The 26886-nt window shown below is 58.2% G+C and overlaps 1 protein-coding gene across 1 annotated transcript in view; it reads right to left on the bottom strand.

Annotated features, from left to right (window-relative positions):
* The window catches only part of CERK (ceramide kinase), a 50102-nt gene extending 39183 nt beyond the window's left edge, over positions 1-10919 (bottom strand). Inside the window, exon 1 of the mRNA XM_070046419.1 lies at positions 10695-10919. Within this exon, the coding sequence (XP_069902520.1) occupies positions 10695-10827 (133 nt within the window). The 5' untranslated portion in view covers positions 10828-10919. The remainder of the gene's footprint in view (positions 1-10694) is intronic.
* Positions 10920-26886: the final 15967 nt, after the last annotated feature.

Genomic DNA, 26886 nt, shown 5'->3' with positions numbered 1-26886 from the left:
TACAAGGAGTCAGGAGCGCGTGTTTCCGGGGACCCAGACCTCTGAGGCAGCACCGCTTCTGGCAAATGAGCCCAAAGCCCCGGCCCGCGGACCCCCCTCCACGGAACATTCTCTATCAGGCCTCCCAGGCCCTTGGGTACCAGGGCAGACCCGCTGCAGGCCTGGCACCATCCTCCCAGGCCCCCAAGATGCCACGCAGACCTGGGCCAAGGGGTCCCCGGGAAGGAGGGAGCCGGGCGTGCTCTGGATGGAGGCCTGGGAATCAGCGGCTTCGCGGATCGGGTGCGGTCTGATGTCCACTGGTTTCCTGAGAAAGGCTGCACAAGGCGTGTGGCCAGAGAGGAAGACGAGACGCGGGGACTGCTGGGGCCACAGGCTGGCGGGCAGGGCGGGCGGCCCGTTTCCACCCAGGAGCCGCTGCTCACACACAGGCACACGTGCACATGCTCCTGCAGTCTCTCACATGCACCTGTGCACACACTCACACACGTGCACCTTCCCTTTGAATGGGGCGTGGAGACAGGATGCAGACATCACACTGCTGACAGTTCGCTGTCGTCCCCACGTGAAGAAATGTCATCAACACCGTCCGGAAAGATAAGGCATCACCGTGTCCTCCTGACCCCAAACCCATAAACCAGAGCAGCTCCCGCCCGTCCTGAAACAGTCCTGCCTAAGAGGGACTCGCTACCACCTTTGTCGCACTTTGGCCTTTGACCCTGGCCACTGCAGGGAGAGCCCAGCAGTCCTGGAGCACCAGCGGCCTAGCGACCTGGCCAAGGCGACCAGCGGCCTAGCGACCTGGTCCGGCTCCAGGTGGCCCCCGGCCCTGCCGCCCTCAGGGTTCTGCTCCATCAGTACCTGTGACAGGACCGGGCCTGGCCTTTCAGGAAACGCCTCTGCCACCCCTGCTCGGGACAGGGTTCTCCTCGGGTCCCCAGGCCGTAGGTTCAGGGGACAGGTTGCACTGACCCTGGACCTGCGGACCGTATACCGTGGAGCCAACTCTGGCACAACTGCATTTCCACACACAGGAAACAGCCCGTCCCCGACTCCCACCTGCACAGCCACAGGCTCCTCCGACCACGTGCTACTCTGTGCAAGCATCAGCCTAGTGACCAGGGGCCCGTGTGGCGGCCCCGCCCTCGGCCGCTGGGGGCTGCAGCCAGGCTGATTCCTGCTCCAAGAACCCTGCTCTCCCCCCACCTGCCTGCCAGGAAAGGCAGTGGGCGCTGCAGAAACGAACCCGGCATCCACGTCCTTGCAGGGGGCGTACCCCAGCATCTCAGCGTCCGAGCTCTGGAGCAGCCCCCCACCTGCCCAGACTGCCGTCTCTGAAATGGGGACAACACCAGCATGGCTCCAGGGGCTATGGTGAGGATTACTCGAGGCGGCAAGCACAGCACTACCGGCACGAGAAAGTCAGCCGAGACAGACACAGTTCCGACCAGGATGAAGCAGGCGCCCGACCGCCTATCCCTCCTCTGATGGTGACCAAGAGGTCTGGACAAGATGGGAGGGAGACAGTTAACTGAAGGCGCCAAAAGCAAAGAGCAGCGGGCCAGTGGCCGGAGCAGCACCCACGCAGAAGGAGCAGCGCCCGGCAGTCTTCCAGAGCCTTCCTTTCCTCTCCAGCCCCAGCTCTGAGCCAAGCGCAGCCTGAGGTCTAGAACAGCTCGCTGGATGCAGACAGCGAACACCCACCCCTCTGTCCAGAGGAGCCAGAGCGTGGCCGGCAGGGCTGGGAAGGGCGTCCTGGCCCTGCCCGTGAACTGACACGCGCCGGGCTCCAGGAACAGAGGAGCCCTGGGAGCCGAACTGCCCAGTGTGCCAGCTCCCCGGCCCCGGACTCACCCTCGAGTGACAAACACCAGGGTGGCCCCCCACAGCGTGAAAAAGGCCTTGAGAGCTGGACTTATGTGGAAACCCCTCCCACGACGTGAGACCGACTTGCCGTCTGTGTACAACCAGGCTGAGCACCTGCCTAAGAAAATTCTCCAAAGGACTTTGACGGGACCCAGAGCCTTACAAAGAAATATGAAAAATGTCCAGGGTACAAAATTAATCAGTACACCAAGAACCAGAAAACGCTGACATGCCCAAGGGAAAGACAGTCCACAGACGCCCGGCCTGAGATGACCCAGATGTCGGAGGCATCAGACAAAAACTTTAACGTGGTCGGTATAACCGTGCTCGGTGAGGTACAGCTGAACATTCTTAAAATGAATGGAAAGATGACAGAAGTTCCCAGGAGAGAAAAATAAGCTATTAGAAGAAACCAAATGGAAGCTTTAAAACTGAAAGTACAGCATCTGAAATAAAACACCCACTAGCCGGGCTCAGCAGCGGAGTGGGGGGGACAGAGGGAAGCCAGTGAAGCTGGACAGGTCAGTAGGAATAATCTGTTCTGAATAACAGAGAGAAAAAATATTTTTAAAAATGCACAGGGACCTTCTGCTGCTGAGATGATGGACGAGGTGTGCTTTTCCCTGTTCCTCCACTGAGCCATGTGTCACACGAACGCAGGGAGACTCTGAAAGGTGGGAGAAGGAGGAAGCTGGCCGGGGACCTCGGGACCAGGGAAGGACAGGGGTGACTTCCCTGGGTTTCCTTTTGCCTCAAGCACCTCAGATTTGAAGAATCCAGCAACCTGGAAATGCCAGTGGGTACAAACCAAAAACCCCAACAAAGAGTGCCCTCTCTGGGCAAAGGACCAGGGGAAGGACGGCCCAGTAAGACAGGAAACTTCTAGACAAGCAACAAACACACAGGAAACCTGGTCCCATGCCCACACGCCAGCAAAGTCCAAATGGGAGCCTAGATTTCCACCCTCAAGGGTGTAGGGTGGCACCAGGGTGGCGTGGCGTGAGGGAAGGCACGCAGGGAGCCAGAACTTTCATCCCAGACAGCTGGTAACGAGCCTCACTCCCCACAGGGGTCGGGAGAGACAAAGGGGGAGCGGACTTCCACCTTCACTCAGCAGTAGTGGGGTGGTGTCAGGGGAGACCTAGGGGAAAGTCAGGATTTTCACCACCACCCACCTCCACCTACCCAGGTGTCAGGAGACCCTTGGAGAGCAGGTGCGAGGCACCCCTACCCCTTCCAGCCAAGGGGGTCTCTGTGCAGGCCTAGTGGGGGGCCAGAAGTCCTAGCCCACCCAGCAGCAATGAGGAGCCCCTCCCCTCCTACTGTCAACAGGGCCGAGGGGAACCTGGACTTCTTCTCCCACCTGGCGGTAACTAGTCCCCCTCTTCCCTGATGGAGCAGTGTCAGAGAGAGCAAGCTAAAAGAGGAAGTTTAAATAAGATCCAAAATTTCATAACACAGGGGCTTCCCTGGTGGTGCAGTGGTTGAGAGTCCGCCTGCCGATGCAGGGGACACGGGTTCGTGCCCCGGTCCGGGAGGGTCCCGCATGCCGCGTAGCGGCTGGGCCCGTGGGCCATGGCCGCTGGGCCTGCGTGTCCGGAGCCTGTGCTCCGCAACGGGAGAGGCCACAGCAGAGAGAGGTCCGCGTACCGCAAAAACAAAAACAAAAGCAAACAAACAAACAAAAATTTCATAACACAGTACAAAAATGTCCAGGTTTCAATCTAAAATCAACCACCATGCCAAGAAGTAGGAAGCTCTCAAAACGAGAGAAAAAAAGGACAATCGCTGGATGCCAACACCGAGATGACAAAGATGTTAGGACTGTCTGACAAGGACCTTAAAGCAGCCGCTACGAAAAGGCTTCACAAACAATTACACACCTGAAACAAATGAAGACACATAAAGACTCAGCAAAGAAAAAAAGTCTTAGCAAAGAAGTAGAAGGTATAGGGACTTCCCTGGAGGTCCAGCGGTAAAGAATCTGCCTTCTAATGCAGGGAATGCGGGTTCGACCCCTGGTCGGGAAACTAAGATCCCACATGGTGCAGGGCAACTACGCCCATGCGCCACAGCTACTGAGCCCTCGTGCCTCAACTAGAAGGCCCGTGTGCCGCAAACTACAGAGCCCACATGCCCTGGAGCCTGTGTACCACAACTAGAGAGAAGCCCGCATGCCTCAACAAAGATCATGCAGGCCTCAACAAAGACTGTGCACGCTGCAACTAAGACGCAATGCAGCCAAAAATAAATAAAATAAATAAATAATAAATAAATCTTTAAAAAAGAAAAAAGAAATAGAAGATATAAATAAGACCCAAATGGACATTTTAGAACTGAAAAATACAGTAACCAAAACAGAAAACAAACAGGTGGACTCAACAGCAGAACGGAGAGGCAGTCGAGAGAATCAGTGAACTGGAAGATGGGACAACAGAAATGACTAAAATTGAACAGCAGAGGAAAACAGAATTAAAAACAAAACAGAAAAAGACAAAACGAACAGAGCCTCAGAGACCTGTGGGATTATAATGGAGGATCCAACATGTGTGTCACTACAGTCCCAGGAGCAGAGAAGGAGAGGGGCTGAAAACGTGCTCAAAAAATAATGGCTGAAGACTTCCCAAATTTGACAAAAGGCATAACCTCAAATATGATTAATCCAAAGAAATCCAGTCCAAGACACATTACAGTCTGGATTCTGAAAATCAAGTACAAGGAAAAGAAGGTTCACATCAGCAAGAGAGAAACAACACCTTACCTACAGGTGAGAAAACTTTGAATGACAGTGGATTTCTCCTCAGAAACCATGGAAGCCAGAAGGAAGTGGCACAATATTTTTCCAGTGCTGAAAAGAAAAGAATGGTCAACCTGGAACCTTACACCCAGCAAAAATCTCCTTCAGGGATAAAGGAGAAATTAAGACATTCTCAGATGAAGAAAAACTAAGAGAACTTGTTGCCAGCAGACCAATCATAAAAGAAAGGATGCAGGAAGTAGAAGTGAAGTGACAAGAGTCCCTGGCGGGGGGGGAAAAAAGGAAGAAAGAACAGAGTAAGCAAAGATATGGGTAAACACAATAGGATTTCCTTCTCTTCCTGACTTTTCTAAATAATGTTTGCGGGTGGAAGAGAAAATTATAACACTAATGTGGTTCTAAATGCATGCAGAAGAAATAATTAAGACAATTTCATTATAAAACAGGAGAGTAAAGTGATGCAGAGAGGTAAGGTTTCTGCACTTCACTCAAATTGGTAACATGGCAGCACCACAAGACTGGGATGAGATACGTGTATATATAGACCAATACTCTGGGGAACCACTCCACCTCTGTCCAAAGAGGTGCGCTCAAAAACAACACTGATAGTTTACCACCATAAACAGCTAAAAGAAAAGATGAAGATATATAGACAAATGAAAATGGGATTCTAAAAAAATATTTTTAAGTAATTCACAGGAAGGCAGGGAAAAACAGAGAAACGAAAACCAGAAAACAAAAAATGAAATGGTAGACTTAAGCCCTAATCTATTTACATTATAAAGACACAGATTGGCTTAGTTAATTAAAAAACATGAGTCAACCCTAGGCAGTCTAAAGAAACTCACTTCAAATCTAATAATGCAAGCAGGCTGAAAGTAAAAGGATGGAAAAGGCGTGTGCAGCAGGAGTGGCCATGTCAACCGATAAAGCAGACTCCAGAACAAATACAATGATCAGAGACAGAGAAGGGCATTGCACAACGGAAAAAGGGTCAATCCAAAATGAAGACATAGCAATCCTGAACGTGAATGCACCAAACAACAGAGCAGGGAAACGCACGAGGATACATAATGGTTTAGAGCAGGGTCGGCAAACCGCAGGCCAAATCCAGCTTGCTGTCCACATTCATAAATAAAGTTTTGTTGGCACACGGCCACGTGCATTCACTCTCATGCTGCCTACAGCAGCTTTTGTGCTAAAACAGCAGAGCTGAGAAGTTGTGACCCACAGAGCCTAAAATAATTGCTATCTGGCTTTTGAAGAAAATGTTTGCTGACCTATTTTAGAGTAACAAATAAAAGTTAACCTTGGAATCATCTCAGATTACGATATTTATGACCACGTTCGCCGACTGTTAAGTCACGTAACCTGAACATAACCGAGGCAGGTGCCTAGAGAGACAGACGGCAGGCAGGACTGCTGTTTTCCTGACACCCGCTTTCGAAACCACAAAAGCCTGTGCGTCTCTTCCGACAGTGAATCACATGCAAGCCTAGAATGAGGTTCTATTTTTTTCTGTAACAGGTAGACAGGACTGCCATTTATTTCCTAGTCAAATATGCTGAGAGTCCCCCTATCACACTGTGCAGGGCCTTAGCTTCACATCACCTGACACTATCTGCAGCACTTTTGACTTCCTCATGGGGCATAACTAAGACACGTCAGGGGATACTGAAACACAGGACTACAGGATCTGTGGTGTTTATGCTTTAGAGGATTCTGCAGAATTTGTGGGCGTTACACAAACCATTCAGCTTCCCAGCCACTTCCAATGGTTTCGAACCCACATCCTCCAGAGAAAAGTCAGAGTGCTGGGAGAGCAAACAGCAAAGCAACCGCTCCCCCCCACGTTCTCCTGCCAGTGGCAGCGGTGACCCCAGGACATGCTGCATCCCACACAGCCGGAGCCCAGTCCCGAGGCAGCCTCCACTCACCATGTGGCCAGGGGCAGGCCACACCTCACCTCCCATATGCGGCCATCCACACAGGGCTGTTCAGCACCTGCCGTGCACAGGCACACGAGGAGCCCCGGGGGAATGGGGATGAGGGACACGAGGAGGGGGTCATCAGTATCTTAACAAACACACAGAAAATACATTTTCTAAAGCCTAAACACAGTTCCTTAAGTACTTGTCTTTTTCCTTAGAACAGTTGATCAAACGTGGCAAAGTCACCAAACTACACACTTAAAATGTGTGAATTTTATTGTATGCAAATTATGCCTCAATAAAGTTGACGTTAAAAAAATCATGTTTTGGGCTTCCCTGGTGGCGCAGTGGTTGAGAGTCCGCCTGCCGATGCAGGGGACGTGGGTTCGTGCTCCGGTCCGGGAGGATCCCACATGCCGTGAAGCGGCTGGGCCCGTGAGCCATGGCCGCTGAGCCTGCGCTCCGCAACGGGAGAGGCCACGGCAGTGAGAGGCCCACGTACCGCAAAAAAAAAAAAAAAAAAAATTCACCGTTGAAGGTTAAGACTAAGGGTGATTCTTTTTCTGTGTGCTTTTCTGTGTTTTCTAGATTTTATTAAATCAACATGAGTTACTTTTATAAGCATAAAAAACCTTTTTGTTTTAAGTATCTGTGGCTTGCCTACCTTTTGCTGGGCACTGCGTAGGGGTGTTGGGGGACACTCTGTAAATATAGCAGTGACCTACCCAAGGAGAGCCCCACCAGCCCCGGGGCATCCCAGGTTCGGGGGGAGCTGCCAGAGGAAGGGGAGGATTTCCTTCAAAGGTGGAGCCTGGGCACTGCCCCACCCCACCCCCAGGTGCCAACACACCCCTCCCAGCTCCAACTCTAAAGGAACACATCCAGAGTCTCTTTTCCTGAACCCCGGGGGGTACAGCCCAGATACAGTTTCACTCTGTTTCAAGCTGAACTAGCCCGACCCACTGTGAGAAGACTGGGTCTGGGTTTCCTGTTTTCAGTCTGCCCCACCTCCGGCCAGGCTGGCGCCCCGGAGCCTCACAGCTTCCTTAAGAGCAGCTGTTCCTGGGTCCAGACAACGCTGCCCCCTGAAATCCTGGTCCCTCCTTTGCTCTCAACTGCTGAGCCCCCTCACGATGAAGGAGCGTGGGCCTGGATTAAAAGCCAGCTCCCTTCTGGACATTACCATCAATTGCAATCAGTTCACAACTTCCATTTTTCCTGTCTGCAAACAGGGGCGATGCTATGGAGAAACTGAGCGCGTCAGACGAAGCAGCTGCACCCGGTGCACACGGCTGCCCCGGGGCAGGTCCCTCCTCTGTCCTTCGAAGGTGATCTCAATTCACTCCCTACCCCATCAGTCTGTTTTTGCACAACCCTCCCCTCCCTTCCCTCCCCGGCCAAGCCGTAGTCCATCCCCGCCAGCAGACACGCCTGGGACTGCAGCGGCCGGGTACTGCCATTCCGTAACTGAATGAAATGTCCCGCGTGGACGGGTTCCTGTCTCCCTGCTGCCAGTGGTGCTGTCAAGCATGCAATCACCTGACACAGACCCCACTGCCCTGGGGGTGCCGCTATGGGAAGGCCCCGAGCTGCAGCAGCTGCGTCCCTGCACTGCTGACCCACTGCCTTCCCAGGGTGGTGGGCTGCACAGGGGCTGCCAGGGCTCCCACAGCCCCGGCCCCTCCGGGGAGGGGACCAATCTCTTGCATACCAGGTCCCTGTACGAAAGGGCCTTCACGGTTTGTAAGAGTGAAGCCACCACCGTTCCCGGGAAGAGGGCAGGCAGCCGTGCCAGTGAGGGGCCACCCCAAAGCACGTCACACAAACCCGAGGCTCTGCGGACCGCAGACCATAATGGCGGCCGGCTGAGGGCAGGCGAGGAGCGACCTCCCCACCGAGACGCCCCGGACGGGTGGGGTCTGTCCAGTGTCCACATGGCCGCTGTGGCCTGAGGGAGGCCACACCACCCGGTGCACAGCAGCTGGAGTTGGACCCACCACGCCTCAAACCCGGGTTCAACCACTAGCTGGGCCGGTTTCTAAAACTCTCTATATCCGTAAAATACGGGAGAAGCTGCCCCGCAGGAATGCATCGTGCTTGAATGGGATACAGGACAGAAGCACAGTGGCTGCGCCCAAGTGCCCCACGAAACGGCAGTGCCCCATCCTTACGCCGAGAGGTCCCACGAAACGGCAGCGCCCCATCCTTACGCCGAGAGGTCTACAGGAAAGCCCAAAAGCCCTCGGGGACAGGCCAGGCAGGAGGTCGGAGGATGACGTCTGAGGAGTGACATGTCTTCCCAAGGGGCCAACAGAAAGCTGGTAGAAGGGTAGAGCCTCAGACCCCCGACCACAGATAAGCTCTCTGCAGACCATGCTTCTGGTGACGCCGAGGCTAGAAAACAAGAGTCCGAGACCGCCCTTGACCTTGGCCCCAATTAACCGGCCAGCTCTGCCTCACCGCTCCCCCACCAGCAGAGCCACACAACCTCAGTGTCCGAAAGCACCCCCAGACCCATCACAGCACCCCCGACTGCCCCCAAGGCATCTGAAAGCCATCCCAAAGTCAGAACATCCACCAGAGAACACTGACCTACACACCCCTCCCCGATACTTAACAACGAAATCCCTGCTCCTGCAGTTTCAGTAACTACAAACCTGGAATTCACGTTCCCCTGGCGCTGCTCATTCAATCCAGGCAGACCCAGCCCTGCTCGCCACCACTCCCACCAGGACTAGGCCAGCAACCTCCCACCTGCAGTCCCTCCTCTGTCTGCTCTCCTCCAAGCTGCCACAGGGATCCCTTCTCCAGGTTAAGATGGATAAAGCCCTCCTGGGGTCCCCATCTCAGCCCACGCCACCCAAACAGCCCCGTTTCCCCTCCCCCATCTCCCTCCATTCCTGCAGCACCCCGTGGACCTCCGGCCTTGGCACTTGTGGTCTTCCTGCAAGGACCATCTCTTCCCAATGTGCACAGGTCCCTCCAGGGCTCTGGTCCAATGCCCTCCTGCAAGTGAGGACTTCTGAGACCTCCTGCACCACAACGACCTGCCCCCACTCTGCAGGGCTCTTCTGAGACATACACGCCCCTATGTGTTCCCCTCTTGTCTCTCCCTCTAATGGAAAATGCTCCATTGCGGCAGGGACGTTGTCACGTGCGCTGAGCAGAGGCGAGGATTACCGCCGCGCCCTTCCCGGACAGGCCCTCAATAAAAAATTGCGAAAGACAAATGAATGAGATGGAAACACACCCACACTCGCCAGCCCTGCGCTTCCTCGCCAGCCATGGACGCCTCCCCCCTTCTCACTGGCCAAAGGCGCCTCCTGTAATCCTCCTCCTCCTGCCAGGGGTCAAATGACACCTCCTTGATAAGCCTCTGCCCACCCCTCTGCCGCCGACGTCTCGGCCCTGGGAGCCACTGGCCCCTTCTCCTTGGGGAGAAAGAGTGCCCTTTTCAGTTAAATTACACTTCTCCAAATCGCAGGGCCTCCGCAGGTCCCACGTCCAGCCTGTTGCACCAGAATTAACACCCACACCAACCCCACCAGGGAGCACATCCCAGACAGAAGATCATGAGCCTGTCTTTCACTTTACAACAGGAATTCCTGACCCCACTCTGGATCCCCGCTAACGAAAAGCATCTGTACTCGGGTTAAACTGAAACCGAGGGCGGGGCGCCGGCACTCCCTCGGGATCCATCCGTAATCAGTCTCACAATCGATCCGGATGGTGCCTTTCAGATACTTGCGGGCCGGTCACAGAGATGCGGCACCGTCCAGGCGACACCTCCCGGGCCGCAGACCTGCCCCGCCGTCACCACCCCGCGCCTCGCCCTCCGGGGTCGCATCCTCGCCGGGACCGCAGGCGCCCGGGCTCCGGCCTCCCCGCCGGCACCTCCCCCCGCCCCCGCCCCCGCCCCCGCTCCCGCTCCGGCGCTCGCTCTTTGTCACCCCGGTCCCGGAGTGTACACACCCTCGGCGCCCGGGACTCCTCCCTGCCAGCTGCTGCCGAGACCCCGGCCCCCATCTCCGGGCCTCCGGTCCCGGGGCCCCCGCCTGCCGGCCTCCCCGCCCCCTCCTCCCCGGCCCCTCCCTGCCCCGCCACCCCGGCCGAGCCCGCGGGCCGTAGGCGACACTCACCCGCGCCGGGGGCGCCGGCTCCGGGCCCCGGACTCCGCCACCAGCGCAGCAGCGCCCGCGCGGGGTCCAGGCTCACTGCGCAGCGCTGCTGCTTCACCCACAGCACCGAGCGCAGCGGCTCCGCGGCCCCCATCGCGCCCAGCGCCCAGGGCGCCGCCGGGTCGGCCGGGCTGAGGGCGCCGGGCGCAGACGCCGAGGGGCGCCGGACCGTTAGCGGCCCCAGGAGCCCGGGTCGCGGCTGCGGCTGCGGCGGCGGCGGCAGCGGCAGCGTCGGCGTCGGCGGCGGCGGCGCGGGGCGGGCGGGGCGCGCGGGTGGGCGGCGCTGCGTCACCCCGTACGCAGAGCGGCCGCGGGGGACCAGGCGGGGGACGGGGAGGGCGGAGCGGGGGAGGGAGAGGGGGTCGGGCTGGGGAGGAGGGCCGGACTGGGGGGACTGAGAGGGGGCTGGACGGGGGAGGGAGGACTCGGCCGGGGCAAGTGGGGCGGGGCGAGGGGACGAGGAAAGGCCGCGAGGCGGACCGGGCGAGTGGACGAGGAGGGGGACGGACGAGAGGGGTGCAGAGCCGAGGAACCAAGGCGGGGGGACCTGAGAAGGGGGCCGGGCGTGGGGGCGAGGGAGAGGAGGGAGCAGGGAACAGAGGAGGGGGAGGGGGAGGGGCCGGGCGATCAAGGAGGGGGCTGGGCTGGGGTCTGGCCGCGCGGACCGGGTGAGCTCGCCCGGGCGAGTCCGCAGGGCTTAGCTCTGGCCCGAGGAGGTGGCTTCCCCTTGCCGCCGATCCTGGGGTCCGGGCCGCCGTGGCCGGGGGCGTGGAGCTCAGTAGCGCCTCCCTGGTGGGTCATCGGGACAGGCGGGGCCTCCAGGGGCGCCGAAATGCTGCCTGGGCGGTCGTGCGGGTGTGACGGAAGGCCACGGGCCTTGGGTGGGCTCCGCGCCCCACGCCTGTCCTCCTGCGGCCGCCCTGGGCAGCTTGACTTTGGGCGTCGGGCGGCATCTTGGATACCCCGTCTTCTCCTCTTGAAGGCCTGGTATGCACCCTCTGGAGGTGTGGACTGTGTTGGGGCGAGCATGGAACTGGGCACCCTCTCCTCTGCTGATAGGCCACCCTCATGACCACCCAGGGAGGCAGGTGCTGCAGCACCCCTACACTCCTAAAGGGGCAGTTTTAGGCACTGGGGATTGAGCAGTAAGGGATGGAGCCAGCATTGGAACCAGGCAGTCTGGGTCAAAGGGCCCTGCCGGCCTGCACACCTAGGATGAGGACAGATTCTCCCTGAGGAGGCACGTCCTGATCACAGGTAGCAGAGGTGTGGCTCAGAGGCCTGCCAGGGTCCAGCCACCCTTTACTGCCCTCTGGAGTATGTGTCTGGGCTGGGGGCTGCAGAGAGCAGCTAGGGGTCCCACAGCCCCAGGTTCTCATGGCCAGCCAGCCTGCTAGGGGAAGATGCTGGAGTATAAGCGGCCACCAGAGGGGAGGGGCCTGCAGGCTGGCAGGCAGGGAAGGCTGGCTGGAGGAAGCAGTCTTGCTCTAAGGGGCCTGGGAGGAAGCTGGAGGGGGCAGGCAGCTGAGCCCTCCTCTCCCCTCCTGAGCAGGCCCGAGGAGAGGGGGGCTGCTGTTCTGAGCACTTTCCTGAGAGGCATCACCCTGGTGCCCCCGGATTCTCTTCCTCACCACCGTGCTCAGCTCTACCGTCCCCTCTCCACAGGGGGCCTTCCCTGACCCCCTGCTAAGTGCAGCACCCAGCCCAGCAAGGCTCGAGCCCTGCTCTCAGAGCACGTCCGCCCCCTCAGCAGATGGCAGAAGGGCAGGCCCGCGGCCTCGCTGCCCGTGCCTGGCACTGGGGAGCCACAGGTACAGGTTTGATCCTGCCAGCTCCCTGTGATTCACTCCTCTGGGAGCCCAGCCCCTGTTCAGGCTGGGTACAGGGAATCGGGAGCCAGGAGAGGGCATAAGGTGGGGTGTGAGTTCTAGCCCCTCCCTCGGGCAAGGCGGGCCTGATCTCCCAGCCCAGTAGGGCTGATGGCAACAAGGCTGCTGCTCTGAGGCTCCGAACATGTGCACATGAAACGTCTTTGGAAATCTTGCACCAGCACCAGGTGGGGGGCTGGTAACACGCTGCTGCACATGAGGAGGGAGGCCAGGAAAGGGCCGGTGGGCAGGGACTCAGAAACGCCAGCCTTGCTGTGTGGCCTCTCCCTGTGGCCTCCCTGGGCCGGGCCCCTTCTGCCCTCCTCGGTTATTCACACAGGATCCTTGAATGCCACCCGTCAGCTCATACAATCCTGTAGCCAGGGGGGCGCCCAGAGAGGACTCAGGTCCCCTCCGCACCCCCGCCCTCAGGGAGCTGTGTCGGGGAGGCAGCAGCATCAACTACAAAACACTGGTCGGGCCCCAAGGGAGCCCCACCCTCCTCACCTGACAGGCTCAAAGTCCACAGGCCAGGCCAGGGGGCTCTTAGCGGCTGTTATAGGCTGCATTGTGACCCCCTAAAATTCACATGCTGAAGCCCTGACCCCCAGGACCTCAGAACGTGAGTGGAGTTGGAGATAGTCTTTACAGAGGTGATTAAGGTACAATGTGGCCTTGGGGGTAGGCCCCAATCCAGTGTGACTGGTGGCTTTATAAGAGAGGGGATTTGGACACTCAGAGGGATCATGGGTAATCGGGCACAGAGGGTCAAACGCGTGAAGAGGCAGCAGGAGGGCGGCCATTTGCAAACCACAGAGAGAGGCCTCAGAGGAAAGCAACCTGCTGGCACCTTGATCTTAGACTTGCAGCCTCTCCGAACTGGAACCGAGGAAATGAATTTCCCTTGTTCAGCCACCCAGTCTATGGCATTTTGCAGCCCCAGCCAACCACTACCGTGGCCTTCCACCCCAGGGGGCTGTAGTCCGGGGTTTGGCTGGGGAGGGGCCTGGCCAAGGCGGGACCACATGCTTAAACCAGACGGAGAAGTTCTTGAAATAAAGGCCAAGTTTTCCGAAGACGTGCTTCCTGCACTTGAGCTGGATGGGAGAGGGTTGGGCAGGAGGTCAGGCCCTGCGTGAGGGCTGTGGGCCCGTGACTCTGAGCACAGAGCTGGGGGCGCGGAAGGAAGGAGGCGGCTTTGCCCCAGAGCAGCTGCTGGGCCCCTGCCGCGCACCAGGTCCTGGTGGGCCCGTCGGGAGCTGGCTGCAAAGGCAAATGAGCAGAAGAGCCCCCAAGAACCTTCAGAGGCTGCGGTGACTTGGCCGTCTGCGTTCAGAATGTGCTCCGGGCTCCCTTGCTGGCCTTCCAGCCACCTCACCTCTCACCTTTCCCATGCTGGGCCCTGGCCAGATGCCCTTCCCACATGTCTGTCTGGGAAAGCCCACCAGCCTTCTCCTTTAACGCGGCCGAATCCCTGGGCAGCTGGCTTCATGGGGCTTCCTCGGGGCTGCCCGTCCGTGGCCTCAGCTCCACCTGCGGCACCGCAGAACCTGTTGCTGTTGGTGTGTGCACATTGCTGGCCATCCCTCCACGGGGCCTAGATGTGCCCCGGCAGCCAGCTGGGCCCGAGAGCACAGGCTCAGCTCGGCAGCCTGGAGCCCCGCTGGCTCAGGCCCTGCCCTGCCACGTGTCCCATCCCGTGTCCAGTCTGCAGGCTTGGGGTGCTCCCTGGTGGCCTGACTGCCCTACAGCCTGAACTGGCCACAGCTTGTGTAGGCTGGACATCTCGCCCGGCATTGGCCAACGCCCCCTGGGTTGCACTGTGCCCGTCCAGGTTACCTCACATGCGGGCTGCCTGGACCCTGAGGTCCCCGCCCACTGGGTCATCCCTGCCGGAGGCCCACTGGCTTCTCCTGCCCACAGAGCCCTGACCGCTAATGGGGACCTGGCACTGTCAGCACCTTCTGGCACCATCCCTTCTGTGGCCTCTGACCTACTTCCTCTCTCTCCTGGGATCCCCTGGCCGCGCTGACTGTGACAGCTCTGCTCATCTTCCCAGGCTTCCTCCCCATGAAGTCAGCATCGGACTTGACATCAGAATCCTGCTGGGTGGGGGTGAAAACACCTGCACCAGCTGCACACCGGCTGCCCGCAGCGCCGCCCTCTGCCCTCTGCCCTCCATCCTGCAAGGAGAGCTTCTAACTTCCCGTCACGTTTGAGTGCCTGGAAGAAATATCCCAGGGAGAGTAAGCTGATAAGTTACAAAATGCACATCCCTGTGACCCAGGCAGCAACCTCTGGAAGTGGGATTTATTTGCCCCATTTTACACATGGAAAGACTGAGGTCCTCAAAACTAACCTGGCCTGTTCAAGTTCTGCAGAAAGGTAACTAGCTCAGTGGGAGCCCCAGGGCCACACTGGTGTAGGAGGGTCTGAAATATGAGAACAGGGGGCACACGAGGGCAGCCTGCACCCCCAGCAGCTCCTGCCCCAGGCACTCCAGCCAAGCCACCCTCCGGGGCACACAGGACTGTCCTGCCTGACGTGCTCTTGTGGGTCCCCATCCAGATTCCCAGAGGCTATACCGCAGAGGCTGGACCTGCCCACCCGGGGAAAGCCCCGAGCCTGGGCTGGCATGGAGGGTGGCCCTCAAGGGTAGTGGCCAGAGGGTGGATCTGAGCTGGAAGGGCCAGTCGGATGCGGCCAGCAGAGAATAACACCACAGGTGGCGAAGGATCAGGGCTGCTCACAGACCTGGGCGCCCGTGGGAGCAGTGCACCCAGGGGAGGGCCCAAAGGCCAGGATCAGGTTTGGTCTGCACCCCCTAGGCTCCCCAGGCCTGCTCGGGTGACCCGCCTGGGTCGGGTGCTGAGAGGACCCTGGCATTGTGCTCAGCGCCAGCTCATCTAATCCTCAAGTCGCCACTGCTCTGCAGGTGAGAAGACAGTCCCAGTGAGGTTAGGACCTGGGCCAGGGTTATCCAGTAGCAAGGGGTGGAGCAGGGAATGACACACAGGGCTGTGGGACCCCGAAGGCCGGCCTCGCACAGTCTGGCTGTCCTGTCGGCAATATCCTGGGTTTCCCTCCCCGTGGGGAGCAGGCCCAGAGGCCCTGAGCACAGGCCTGCCTCGCCTGGGGGATGCTGTTTGCTTAGCAGCAGACTGTGCTGGGGAAAAGGCCAGCTCCCGGGGGGTGAACTCTGCAGAGACTCCGCTCCCATCTCTGCACCTGGAGGAAAGCTGGCTGGCTGGCTGGGGTCCTCAGAGGCGGGGAGAGCTCAGTGAGGGCGGTGGGAGGGGCACCTGCATGTGAGCCTGCGTCCCCAGGTCAGCAGCAGAGTCCACTTAGTACGGCCTTGACTCCTCGGGGGTGGGAGCTGCTGCAGTGTCCAGCCTTGGGGCCTGGGGGAGGAGGACCCTGGGAGGTTCCCAGCCAGTGGCATCTATGGCCCAGCATGCAGCCCGGCTGAGTGGCCTTTGGTCGGGTGCAGTGGGATGTGGGGTGGGGAACACGTGACCCTGTGTCCAGCGCTGCCGGGGACACAACGGAGGTGATGCTTGCACAGGAGAGCCCTCGACTATGGTCTTCAAATGGATCAGGAGAGGCTGGATGGCATACCTGGCATGTGCATTTGCCTTTTGATATCAGAGGTCTGTAAAACATAAGAGGAAATTGCAAAGCCTTGGGAGACAGGTGATCTGATTCAGCCACAGGGTGGGGGAGGGCAACGGTCAGTTCCATGAACCGGGGACAGGAGTCAGGGAATGGGCCTGCACCCCAAGTAGAAGGAGAAAGCCTGCTTCTGCCAAACCCAGGCGAATGCAAATAACACCTTCTGGAGGAAAGACGATCTTAAAGATGAAGAATAAACAAACACAATCTGGGTTCAGTCCAGAAGTTCTGCCGCACAAACAAAGAATCTCCTCTTGAGTCCAAAACAAAACCCCAAAAAACAAAGGGAAGAAGAATCAGTAGAAACAACATGCATTGCCAGCCCACCTTAGAGGATGATTGAAATCGGCTACTGCAGAACCAAGACAAACCCGGCAGTGATGGCTGGCCAGAGGACACCGTACATGGAAGGACAGGTGGGAAAGAGACCAAAAAAAGGCGAGCTGGAGAGCTGCACCCTCGCGCACACGGTTTGTGTAGCAGAAGACAGAAAAGCAGGGAGGAGGAGGGCATATGAGCCATGAACTTAGGGCGCGGGGCTCAGGTCAGGGAATCTGAACCAGCTCTCTCCACCCCCTTGACAGATGGAGACACTGAGACCAGAGAGGGGCAGCAGCCCCTGAAGAAGTCCAGGAAAGCAGCCGTTCCTCTGACTCAGGCTCACTGAGCCCTACTGTGTGCCAGGTACTGGCAGGTGCAGGGACCCAACCCCCGGAGCAGAGCTGGGCAAGGGCTCCTGAACCAAGCTCCCCGTGGGCCGAAGCGGGAAGGACGAAGGTCTTCAGAGAGGCATGCCTTTCACAATCTGCAGAACTCAGCCAGGAGACAGAGGGAAGTCACAAAGCCCCGCAGTGGCAATGATGCCCACCGTCAACTGACAGCCTGCTCTGGGGCAGCCGGGACCCAGTTCACCGCATTCCTTGGAGATAAAGCTAATTGCGCCCGATTTAGAGGCTCTGGGGGACAATCTGCTACTGGAGCTGGGAGTTGAGCGCTGCTTTATCTGAGCTAAAACATATGCACGGTCTGTTTCTAAAGGCAGACTCCCATATCAGGAATCAGAGAGTGCCTGTAAGATCTGTTTTTGTTACGGAAACATTCCAAAACTCCTCAGACAACCAAACCGAAAGATAAACAAGAACGCTTTAAACCCCTTCTCAGATGCCTCAAAGTCCCAGGGCCCCCGGAGCTCTGTTTTCGTGTCTGGGGTGAGAGGCAGCTCGGGTCCTTTGCTTGCTAGGCTGCCATTCAGGGTGAAGGTGAAGGGACTTGGGCAGACTGTCTAGGTTTAGGGAAATGTCTAAGTCCTGCGTCTTATCCGCCGGACTCCTTACAGGAAACCGCTGTGATTTTGGGAGCTGAGATTAACAATTGCATCGAACCCTGTTAGAAGGATAAATACACCAGGGAAGGAAAGGGCTGTCCAACAAAACTCCTAGAACATGTTGATCTTCCAGCTTTCACTCAGCAGCCAGAGGGATCCTTTATAAGTGGAAGTCCAGATTTCTTCCTAATTCCTCCCCTCTGCCCCCAGGAACCCCCTGCTCCTGTTCCTGGCTCAGCTCCCCGGGGCAACTGGTCTCTCATTTCTTGAACAGCCAAACGTGACCCTACCTCTGGGCCTTTGCTCAGAGCTTTCTCCTGACCCTGGACCCTCAACTCTCTGCTGGTTGCATGGCTCTGATCTCTCTTCCTTCCAGCCTGCTTAAGTGTCCAATGAGAGTGACTGTCCCATCTGCCCCCTCCCTTAGTCAAGCTCCATCCCCTGCCTCTCTATTTTTCATGAAACATCTATCACCACCTGAGGCTGTTCTAGATATTTCTGTGCTTGTTCATTTAAGGCCCATCGTCCACGCCGGGATGTGAGCTCCACAAGGCAAGGCTTCGTGCTGGACCCCCAATCATTATATGTATATAAGATATGAGTACAGTCATGGAAACTATGTGTTGGTTGACCGTGGTTATGAAACTGTGCACCTCAAGTGCACGACTTGAACCAACGTGCCAGGACTCGAACCCAATCAAAACCCAGATTGGGACTTGAGCCCACGCGGCTGGGACTCGAACAAGGCCAAAACCCACAGTCTTCCAACTGAGATCACACACCTGGTTTCAGGACTTAATGAAGCTCAGGTTCTTGATGTCTCATCGCAGAAAGAATTCAGTGATAGGTAAGAATTGGATTTATTTAGAGAGAAACACACTCCACAGACAGAGCGTGGGCCACCTCAGAAGGTGAGAAAGGCGCCAGGCTATGGGGTTGTCAGTTTTTAGAGTGGTGGGTGATTTCACAGGCTAATGAGCGGAGGAGTATTCCAGCTCTTTCTGGAAGGGGCGGGGATTTCCAGGAATTGGGCCATCGCCCACCTTTTGATCCTTAGGGTCAACTTAGAACTGTCATGGCGCCCGTGGGTGCGTCATTTAGCTGTGCTGATGGGTTACAATGAGCGTAAACTGAGGCTCAAGGTGTGGTGGAAGTCAACTCGTCCGCCATCTTGGACCCATTTGGTTCTAATCAGTTTACGTCATGTCCTCGGGCTGTGTCATTCTTTCAAAGGTTGTGCCCTGCCCGCTTCCCTCCTGTTTCAGTTACACAAAGAGTCTTGGATGGATTAAAACACAGATCTCAAAGGTGTATCTCTGGCAGAGGCTGCTCTGGAAACAAAAGTGGAAAGGGTGAAGCTGGGGAGGTCAACACCCTTTCCTCCCCTTGGGGCCCCTGGTGACCTGCTCTGTGGCCTAAGATCCTGCTGGAAGGACGACTCGGTGACATCCTCCCGGATCGTCCTGATTATTCACTCCCCATTGTCATTGTACCTCAGGAATTCTGATGGCATCTCCATCTCAGCCTGATCACTACCCACCCCACCCCCCGGGTACACTGGGAAAGCCAGTGTTGAGCCTGAGACCAAGGCTTGCGAGCATGCAGTTTACTCGGGGGAGAGGGCCTGGGCACAGGAGCAGGGGCCTGAATCGGTCATGGGGCTGCTGGCCACACATCCACGTGATCACGCTCCATCATGCAGGTTCCAGGAGCCCGGTGGGTTGAGCCTCAGGATTGGCCACCCCACTTTCACCCCCAGGGTCCCCTCCTGACTTCGGGTTTTGCATTTGCAAGAGTCTAGCCATTTTTTTTGGCCGTGCCACGTGACTTGCAGGATCTCAGTTCCAGACCAGAGATCGAACCCGTGCCCCCTGCAGTGGAAGGACAGAGTCCCAACCACTAGACCGCCAGGGAAGTCCCAGCCTTTTTCTTCTGGATGTGCCTGGTGTGAGAGAGACCTGGGGCAGAAAGACAGCACCCAGCGCAGCTGAGCCTGGAGGGGGAAGGTTATTTGTCCTGCATCAGCAGGAGTAAAAGGTGGGTGGTGAGGCTATGAAGAGGCATGAGAGGTGATGGGCATAGACTGGGAGGTGGATGACGCCAGGGGCCTTGTCTTTTTCATTTTTGTATCCCTGGTGCCCAAACAGAGCCTGGCAAAGTGTAGGTATTCAATAAATATTCGCTGAATGAATGAACGAAAATGCAAGCACAGGAAAGTCGATGGAGCAATTTCGATTTGAGATAAAATTGAGATTAAATCAGGGGTTGCATATAGGAATACTGACTGCGGCAGACCTTAGGGCACAGTGGAGACTGGGGTACACCAGACAGCACCTTCTTGTCAAAAGGTGACAGGCCCCTCCAGCTCCATGTAGGAACATGAAGCTTCCAAGAGAAGCCAGAAACGCACATTTGTGTGTGTGTGTGTGTGTGTGTGTGTGTGTGTGTAACCTTGTGATTTTTAAATATTGGCAACTAATTCCGAACCCAAACATAAAACATTTGTCAGGACAACAAGGCCCAGATGCAGGCCAGGGACATTCAGAGACCAGCCCATTTGTGACGGCTAACTTAAAACCACAGACATTAAGTTAGATTTAAAAAGTCATTATTCAATGATAGAGATGGATGAGTACATAGCAGCAGTGAGTAGGTATATATGCCCCAAACGGGGGAGAGAAAACCATAAAGGAGAAGTTTCTAGAGAAGCAAGGAGAAAATAATGGACAGGAATGTACTACATGCAAATGGATTCAGCTGGGATAGGAGCCAGAGCCAATGGAGCCTGGGTGATCACACACAGAGGCCCAGTCTCAGAGTCCAGGGTGCCAGCCCCCCCCCCCACCGGAAGCAGGAGGGAAGCGGGAGCAGGCGGTCAACACGTGGGAGCCACAGCCCCAGGCGGGTGGGGGGGTGGGGGTGGAGTGGGAGAGTCTGGGTTAAGCAAAGCATGGACCAAAAATGTTGCCTGCCGTATCAGTAAACAAAGGCTGTTGCTGCCATCAAGCCGCTTGGCCACTGCAGGCTCCCGTTGCGGAGCACAGGCTCCGGACGCGCAGGCCCAGCGGCCATGGCTCACGGGCCCAGCCGCTCCGCGGCATGTGGGATCTTCCCGGACCGGGGCACGAACCCGTGTCCCCTGCATTGGCAGGCGGACTCTCAACCACTGTGCCACCAGGGAAGCCCTTTTTTTTTTCTTTTGTTGGTGACGCCACTCAGCATGTGGGATCTTAGTTCCTTGACCAGGAATAGAACCCATGCCCCCTGCAATGGAAGTGTGGAGTCTTAACCCCCGGACCGACACGGAAGTCCCTGTTATGCGTATTTGACCACAATTAAAACTGATTCCTCCTGCAGCTGCCCACACGGGAGAGTAGGGTGTCCCCAGCATGGCCGTGGCAGCAAAAGTAGAGACACATGGATTCCGGTCAAGGTGGTCAAAAGGCAGAAATGATGGGCACAGTGATTGACAGGATGCGGGGGGCATGGAGACAGAAGGATCTAGGTTGGCCGCACCCTCTGTCTGGGGGTGGGTGCCTGTCACATGGGTGGGAGGACATGGGAGGAGCAGTTTGGGCACGGCGATGTCTGTGGGACGTCGGCAGGCAGCTGTGTGCGTGCGTCTGGGCTGGAGGTCGTGTCCAGACTCCTTGGGGAACAGATAGGAGTGGATCCGTGCGGTGCAAGAGAGAGGGGGCCGGGAGCAGGGGCCCCACGTCCTCGTGACCGGGGACAATGCTGGACTACGCCAACCATGCTGCCTCATTGCAGCAGTGCCCCTTCCCCTCTTGGAAGGCTCCCTGCTGGGTGAGGACTTGTGTGGTCCCCCACCACAGGTGAGGGCGGGGTGGTGTAGGAGGAGGCCCTGAAGGAAGGTGCGATGGCCCAACCAGAGAGGTGGGAGGGACTCAGGGTCGCGGTGGCCTCAGGGAACCCCAGGTCCACCTGTGCCAGCTCTGAGACTTTGCCCTCGCCTACCCGGGCCTTGAATTTCACATAGATTTCACAGTGTAATGAGAGTAGAGCAAAGTGGCCCAGGCCTCAGGGTTCAAATCTGCACTCTGCCTGGGAGGAGCTGCGAACCTTGGACCCGGTTTCTACACCTTGGCACTGACATTGGGCGGCTCATTCTTTGTGGTGGGGCTGCCCTGTGCACTGTAGCGTGTTCAGCATCTCTGGCTTCTACCCAGCAGATGCCAGGAGCCACCCCGGTTGTGACAATCCAAAATGTCCGGACATTGCTGAATGTCCCCCCCATAGAGAACCACTGCCTTAGACAAATCACTAGATTTCTCAGTGCTTTGGTTTCTTCCTCTGCAAATGCAGGTACTAAAGCCCACCTCCTGGGATGCAGTGAGGTTTAGGTAGTATCACAAACGCAGAGCACATGGCGCACTGTAAGGGCTCTGTGTCAGTTCAGACAGTAAGAGGAAGCGCGAAGTATCCGGCCCAGTGCCGGGCACGCAGCACGTGCTTCTTCTGGTGTGGTTTTGGCCACAGGTTTTGGAGGTTGGCTTTAAGGGAGGCGATGAGGAACCTGAGGCAGCTCTGGGAGAAGCTCTTAGGAGTCGCTTCTGAGCATTCCTGCTGCGATGGCCTGCATCTTGGGCCATTAGACGCTTGGGAGGTCCCAGCCTGGCTCCGCGGCCTGAATGGAGCGCCCGTCCTGGGCCTGCTGCTGTGCCGCTGGCCCCAGCGGTGGGCTTTGCGGCTGGGGGGACTGGGCTTCCGTGATGGCCAGGAGCCCCCGCCTTTCTCACCTCGGAGCAGCCAACCACCAGTTCGGCCGGGAACTCGCCCCGCAGAGCAGGCTCGCCAGGATCGTCTGTCCCAGCTGTTCCTGGTGACCAACCCCTCCCGGCCTGCCTGGTATGCCCTGGTTTTGGCGCTCGACGCCCCACACCCGGGCAAATCTTTCCGTTTTAGGCGGGTGGCCACCCTGGGCTGTCCCGATCCGGGTTTCCCAGGCTTCCCTAGGCGTGGAGCTGGGCAGCTGGGCCCCTCGGTCACTGAGCTCTCCAGCTGGGCTCACCTAAGGCAGCACCGGTGAGGTGACCTCGTTTAGGCCTGGAGCAGAAACAGAACGGGCGGCGCAGCTGCTCGTGAGCCGGGGCCGGCACAGCCACCAGAGCGCCCCTGAGGACAGACCCTGGAGGGTCATGGAGAATCCCACGCGCAATGTTCCTCCACTGGTGGAAGGGGCTGTGAGGATGTCCCCTCCCCTGGGAACACACCCAGCTTTGCCTCTTGCTTGTCCACAGGCCAAGGGCGAGAGCCTTTGGGGGCAGGGGAGGCACAGACCCCAGAGATCCTGATTCCGTCAGTTGGGGGTGGGATGGAGGTGAGATTCTGCATGTCCCACACACTCCCCAGGTCATCTGGATGCTGGTGGCCCTTGCACTGCCCAGCGAGTCGAGGTGGGGTCCCGCCTCGCTCTGTCCCACCCAGAGTCCGGGGTCCAGGCCCTGAACATGCTCTGCACCTGGGCCTGGGGGCCACCTGCTCACCGCGCAGCCCTAGAGGCCGGCTGAGGAGTAGATGCGTGGACGGGGCCTGGCACAGAGCTGGTGCCGGGTCCCTGCTGCTGGGAGCTAGTTTCCGCCTTTCTGTCCATTCGGAACTCTGGCCTCTTGGACCCACAGCAGCTGGTATGGGCAGAGACCCCTGGCTAGGGGCTGAGGGACCTCTTCTGTTCCAGGCTGCTCTGCCAGCCTCCCAGGTGACCTTGGGCCATTCCCATCACCTTTCCAGCCCACTGTCTTCTGTCCTTCCTCCCCTTTGGGGAACTGCTTCCTGTCAAGAGTGGAGGGGCGGCAGAAACGATGCTAGCTGGGGAGTCTGGGACTCTGGGGCTGAATCCAGCTCAGCCTTCGATATATCGCTGGTTTCTGGGCCTTGAGTTGCCCATCCGCAAAGGCGGGTACAGAAGTGAGGACTCGAAGGCGCCCCCATCCCCCGGTCTCTGACAGTCCAAGGCTCCCAAGCACATTCTTGGCCCCAGGCACACGGCCCTCTGTCTGCTATTTTCTCTGTACCCTGTGACCTCCCTGGGAGCAGGTAGTAGGAGAGGGCTGAGGCCAGGTACACAGAGCTTGCCTTGTCTCCTGTTTACACTCTGCAGAAAAAAATTCACCCCTTCATTACCCTCTTCCTCTTCCAATAAGGAAACAGGCTGAGGCCGGCATGACCACGAGTCACAATGTGAACTCAGATCTATAGGAAGACGTTTAAAGGATGCTCCTTTGCCAGGTGGCCACCTCTGCCCTGGGGGCAAGGGGCCCGCCAGTCAGGGCCAGCTGATTTCCGACCCCCACTGGCCACCCTCACAGCCAGGGCAGGAATTCCTGGTGGGCTGTAGGCCTGGGTGTAGCCTGAGAGGAAAGTCAGTCTGGGCTGTAGTTGAGAAGTGGGAGGGGCTTCAGGGTCCTGTAAACTGATTTCTCCAGTGTTCACAGAGCACCTCCTGAGTGCTGGAGGCCCCACCCCGAGGCAGGCCCACCTGGGCCCCCAAACTGATCAAAATCCCTGACGCTGATGCGATGCTTGCTCCTCAAGGCAACTCCCCACGTGTTGTCTCCTTTGAAGAGCCTGTGTGGTTATCACGCCCATTTCACAGATGCGGAATGTGAGGCCCAGAGAGGCGCTGGGATGTGTCCAGGTCACACAGGGTTGGGGCCACCTCTCTGGCCGCACACAGCGTGCGATGCCCATGACTCAGAGGGACACAGGAGATGAGGGGAGAGGAGCTGGGGGAGCTCTGGGGGCTCGGCAGTATGTGGGTCCTGGCGTCCAGGATGGCGGGGTGCCGGAGGGGGCCCGGGGGCAGGGCTCAGGAAGGCGGGCGCCACCTCTGTGGGTGGTTAGCGTGAGGAAGCTCAGACAGATTCCTCCTCTGGGGGAAACACGCCCAGTCTCTCTTCCCAATTTCTGCCCTCGGGCTCCTCATCCGTCCCACCTGGGCGGCCTGTGGGTGCGGTGACTCAGGCCCGTCTCGGCTCCCACAGGCCCTGCCAGGCCATGGGCAGGACGCCCGGCCTGGTGGACGCAGGGTGTGGCCGAGGCAGGCAGCCGTGGAGGAGCGTCTGGGGTCAGTGGCTGACAGCGGTGACCGAGGAAATGAGGAAGCAGGGGCGCGGGCAGGGAGGGGGCGTGGCCGCACTTGGCCAGGCTTGACAGGCGCTCAGTACCCCGCCTTGGCCGGGAGCCCAGAGCGGGGATGCTGGGATGCAGGGCGATGTGGAGCTGAGGGCCCAGCAGGCTGCCCTTCAGCAGCTCAGCAGCTCCCCTTCACTCTCCCTCCCTCCCTGCCCCCACTTGTTCCTTCCAGCTCCCTCCCTTCTCCCTTGATCTTAAGAAGAACCCTGTGAGGCCCGAGGGTGGGGATTATGACACCATTTTATAGACCGGGAAGGCGAGGCCCAAGAGAACTGGGACTTGCTCAGGCATCTTCCCCCCTCCCTCCCTTCCCTGTCCTAGCAAGCCACCTCCTGCCCAAGGGGAGATGCTTCTTCTAGACTGGTATTTATAAGCCGTGGAGCCTGGTTGGGGAGCAAGACCTCTCCCTTTGAGCAAATCCTGCCATGGCCAAGATTTACTGGGCCTCGGAGAAAGGGATGAAAGTGTTCCAGGCCCTACGCAGCCCATCTGGGACAGGGTGGGGGGGCACCAGAAAGCCCCCGAGTCCCCGCAGCCCGAGCGATGGGGACGGAGCAGAGCTGGCGTGCACAGACAGCGCGCCGCAGGAGCTCACCAACTGCAGCCAAGAGGGGTGCAGAGGAGGCACCGCAGGCGGCATTGGGGCCCAGAGAGTGTCGCCAGGCCCATCAGCTGGGAGGGCGCCTGGCATCATGGACTCCTGCCAGAGACCCATCTCTGCCCACCTTTGCTGGCCTGGGCTTCTGCCCTCCCGGCCACCACCCTCCACATGCTGCCTTGTGTTAAAGGCCGGGGTGGGTTGTGTCCAGCCTTGGGCTCCGGGGCTGCCGCTATGCCAGGGACACAAGAGCAGGTTGCTGGACCTGGGAAGACAGGGAGGATTTTGGTAAGGGCGCCCGGAACTCTGTCCAGGCATCTCACTTCAAATATGGACGCATTCCTCCTGACCAGGTACCACCCCAAGCAGCCTCATAGGCTCCTTACTTCTGCCCCCGGCTTATCCCTGGCCTGCCTCCTTACTTCTGCCCCCGGCTTATCCCTGGCCTGCCGGGTGGCCCAAATCTTTACTTCCTTCTGCGCCATCTAGAGACGGCTGGAAAATGCTGCACCGAGGACATTAGCCTCCAGCAGAATCTCTTTGCTTCCCGGGGTCTGGGAAGATCTGGAGGCTGGGTGTGGAGGGGGAGGGATGGACATGGGAAGCCAGGGGAGAGCTGGGAAGGACTGTGCCTGCTTTGCTCCAGGAGGTGGACCGGGGATTCCTGCACAGAGGCCCGCCCTGGGGCTGTCCCCTGGGGCTCCTCTCCTCCACCCCAGGTCCGGTCTGCGCCCTGCCCAGCCCTGCCCTGGGACATGCAGTGATGGAGGGACTGAAGTGTGCAGAAGTCCCTTGGGTGGTGCTATAGGGTCACTTCACAGCAGCTGTGCCCTGGGGCTGCCTACAGATCCATCACTAGTGAGCCTAACTGCCCCAGAAGGGCTGGTCCCCAGCCGCCTGCGATGTCCTGGGGGATCTGGCTGGGCAGCCACCGCCCTCCTCTGGGAAAACCAGTCACACCTGCAGGTCATCCAGGAAGCGGGAGGATGGCGAGGAGTGGCCAGTGCAGACCCCACGGTGCATCCCTGAGCCTTGGGGCTTGTTGCTGGAATCACAGAACTGGGCGGATGAAGACTGGATTCCGGAATTTTAGTTTTGTTCTGGGCCACTAAGCATCTGGATGTAAAGGACAGCAACAACACTGCCCTGCTCCCAGTGCCCTCAGAGCGTTTTGTGCCTGTCCTGGCTAGGCTCTTCTCCTTCCGACTGCCTTTCCTCCCCGTGTATCTGATCAGATTGAAGTTTCTGGAGTGTAACGTTCACCCCAATCTTGGATCCGGGAGGTAGACTCATCAGCCCACCAGCCTCTCCCAGCCTCCGCCTTCCTCTGGGGGTGTGGGAGTACTGGAGGGAGCGCCGTGCAGGGCGTCAGCCTCTCCACAGCCGTCCATTCAACCAGCAAATGTTCTGAGCAGCTGCAGCGAGCAAGGGTGGGCTCAGACACTGCTTGGGGAATGGCGTCCAGACCGCACCTCTTTCGGAGAGATAGTGAGCAACCCAGGTGTGACACGGGAACACTCCCATTGACTGGTGCAG

This window comes from Globicephala melas, chromosome 10, assembly GCF_963455315.2.
Source record: "Globicephala melas chromosome 10, mGloMel1.2, whole genome shotgun sequence".
Classification (NCBI taxonomy): domain Eukaryota; kingdom Metazoa; phylum Chordata; class Mammalia; order Artiodactyla; family Delphinidae; genus Globicephala; species Globicephala melas.
Note: the sequence above shows the minus strand (reverse complement) of the source record. Positions and strands in the feature narration are given on the sequence as shown.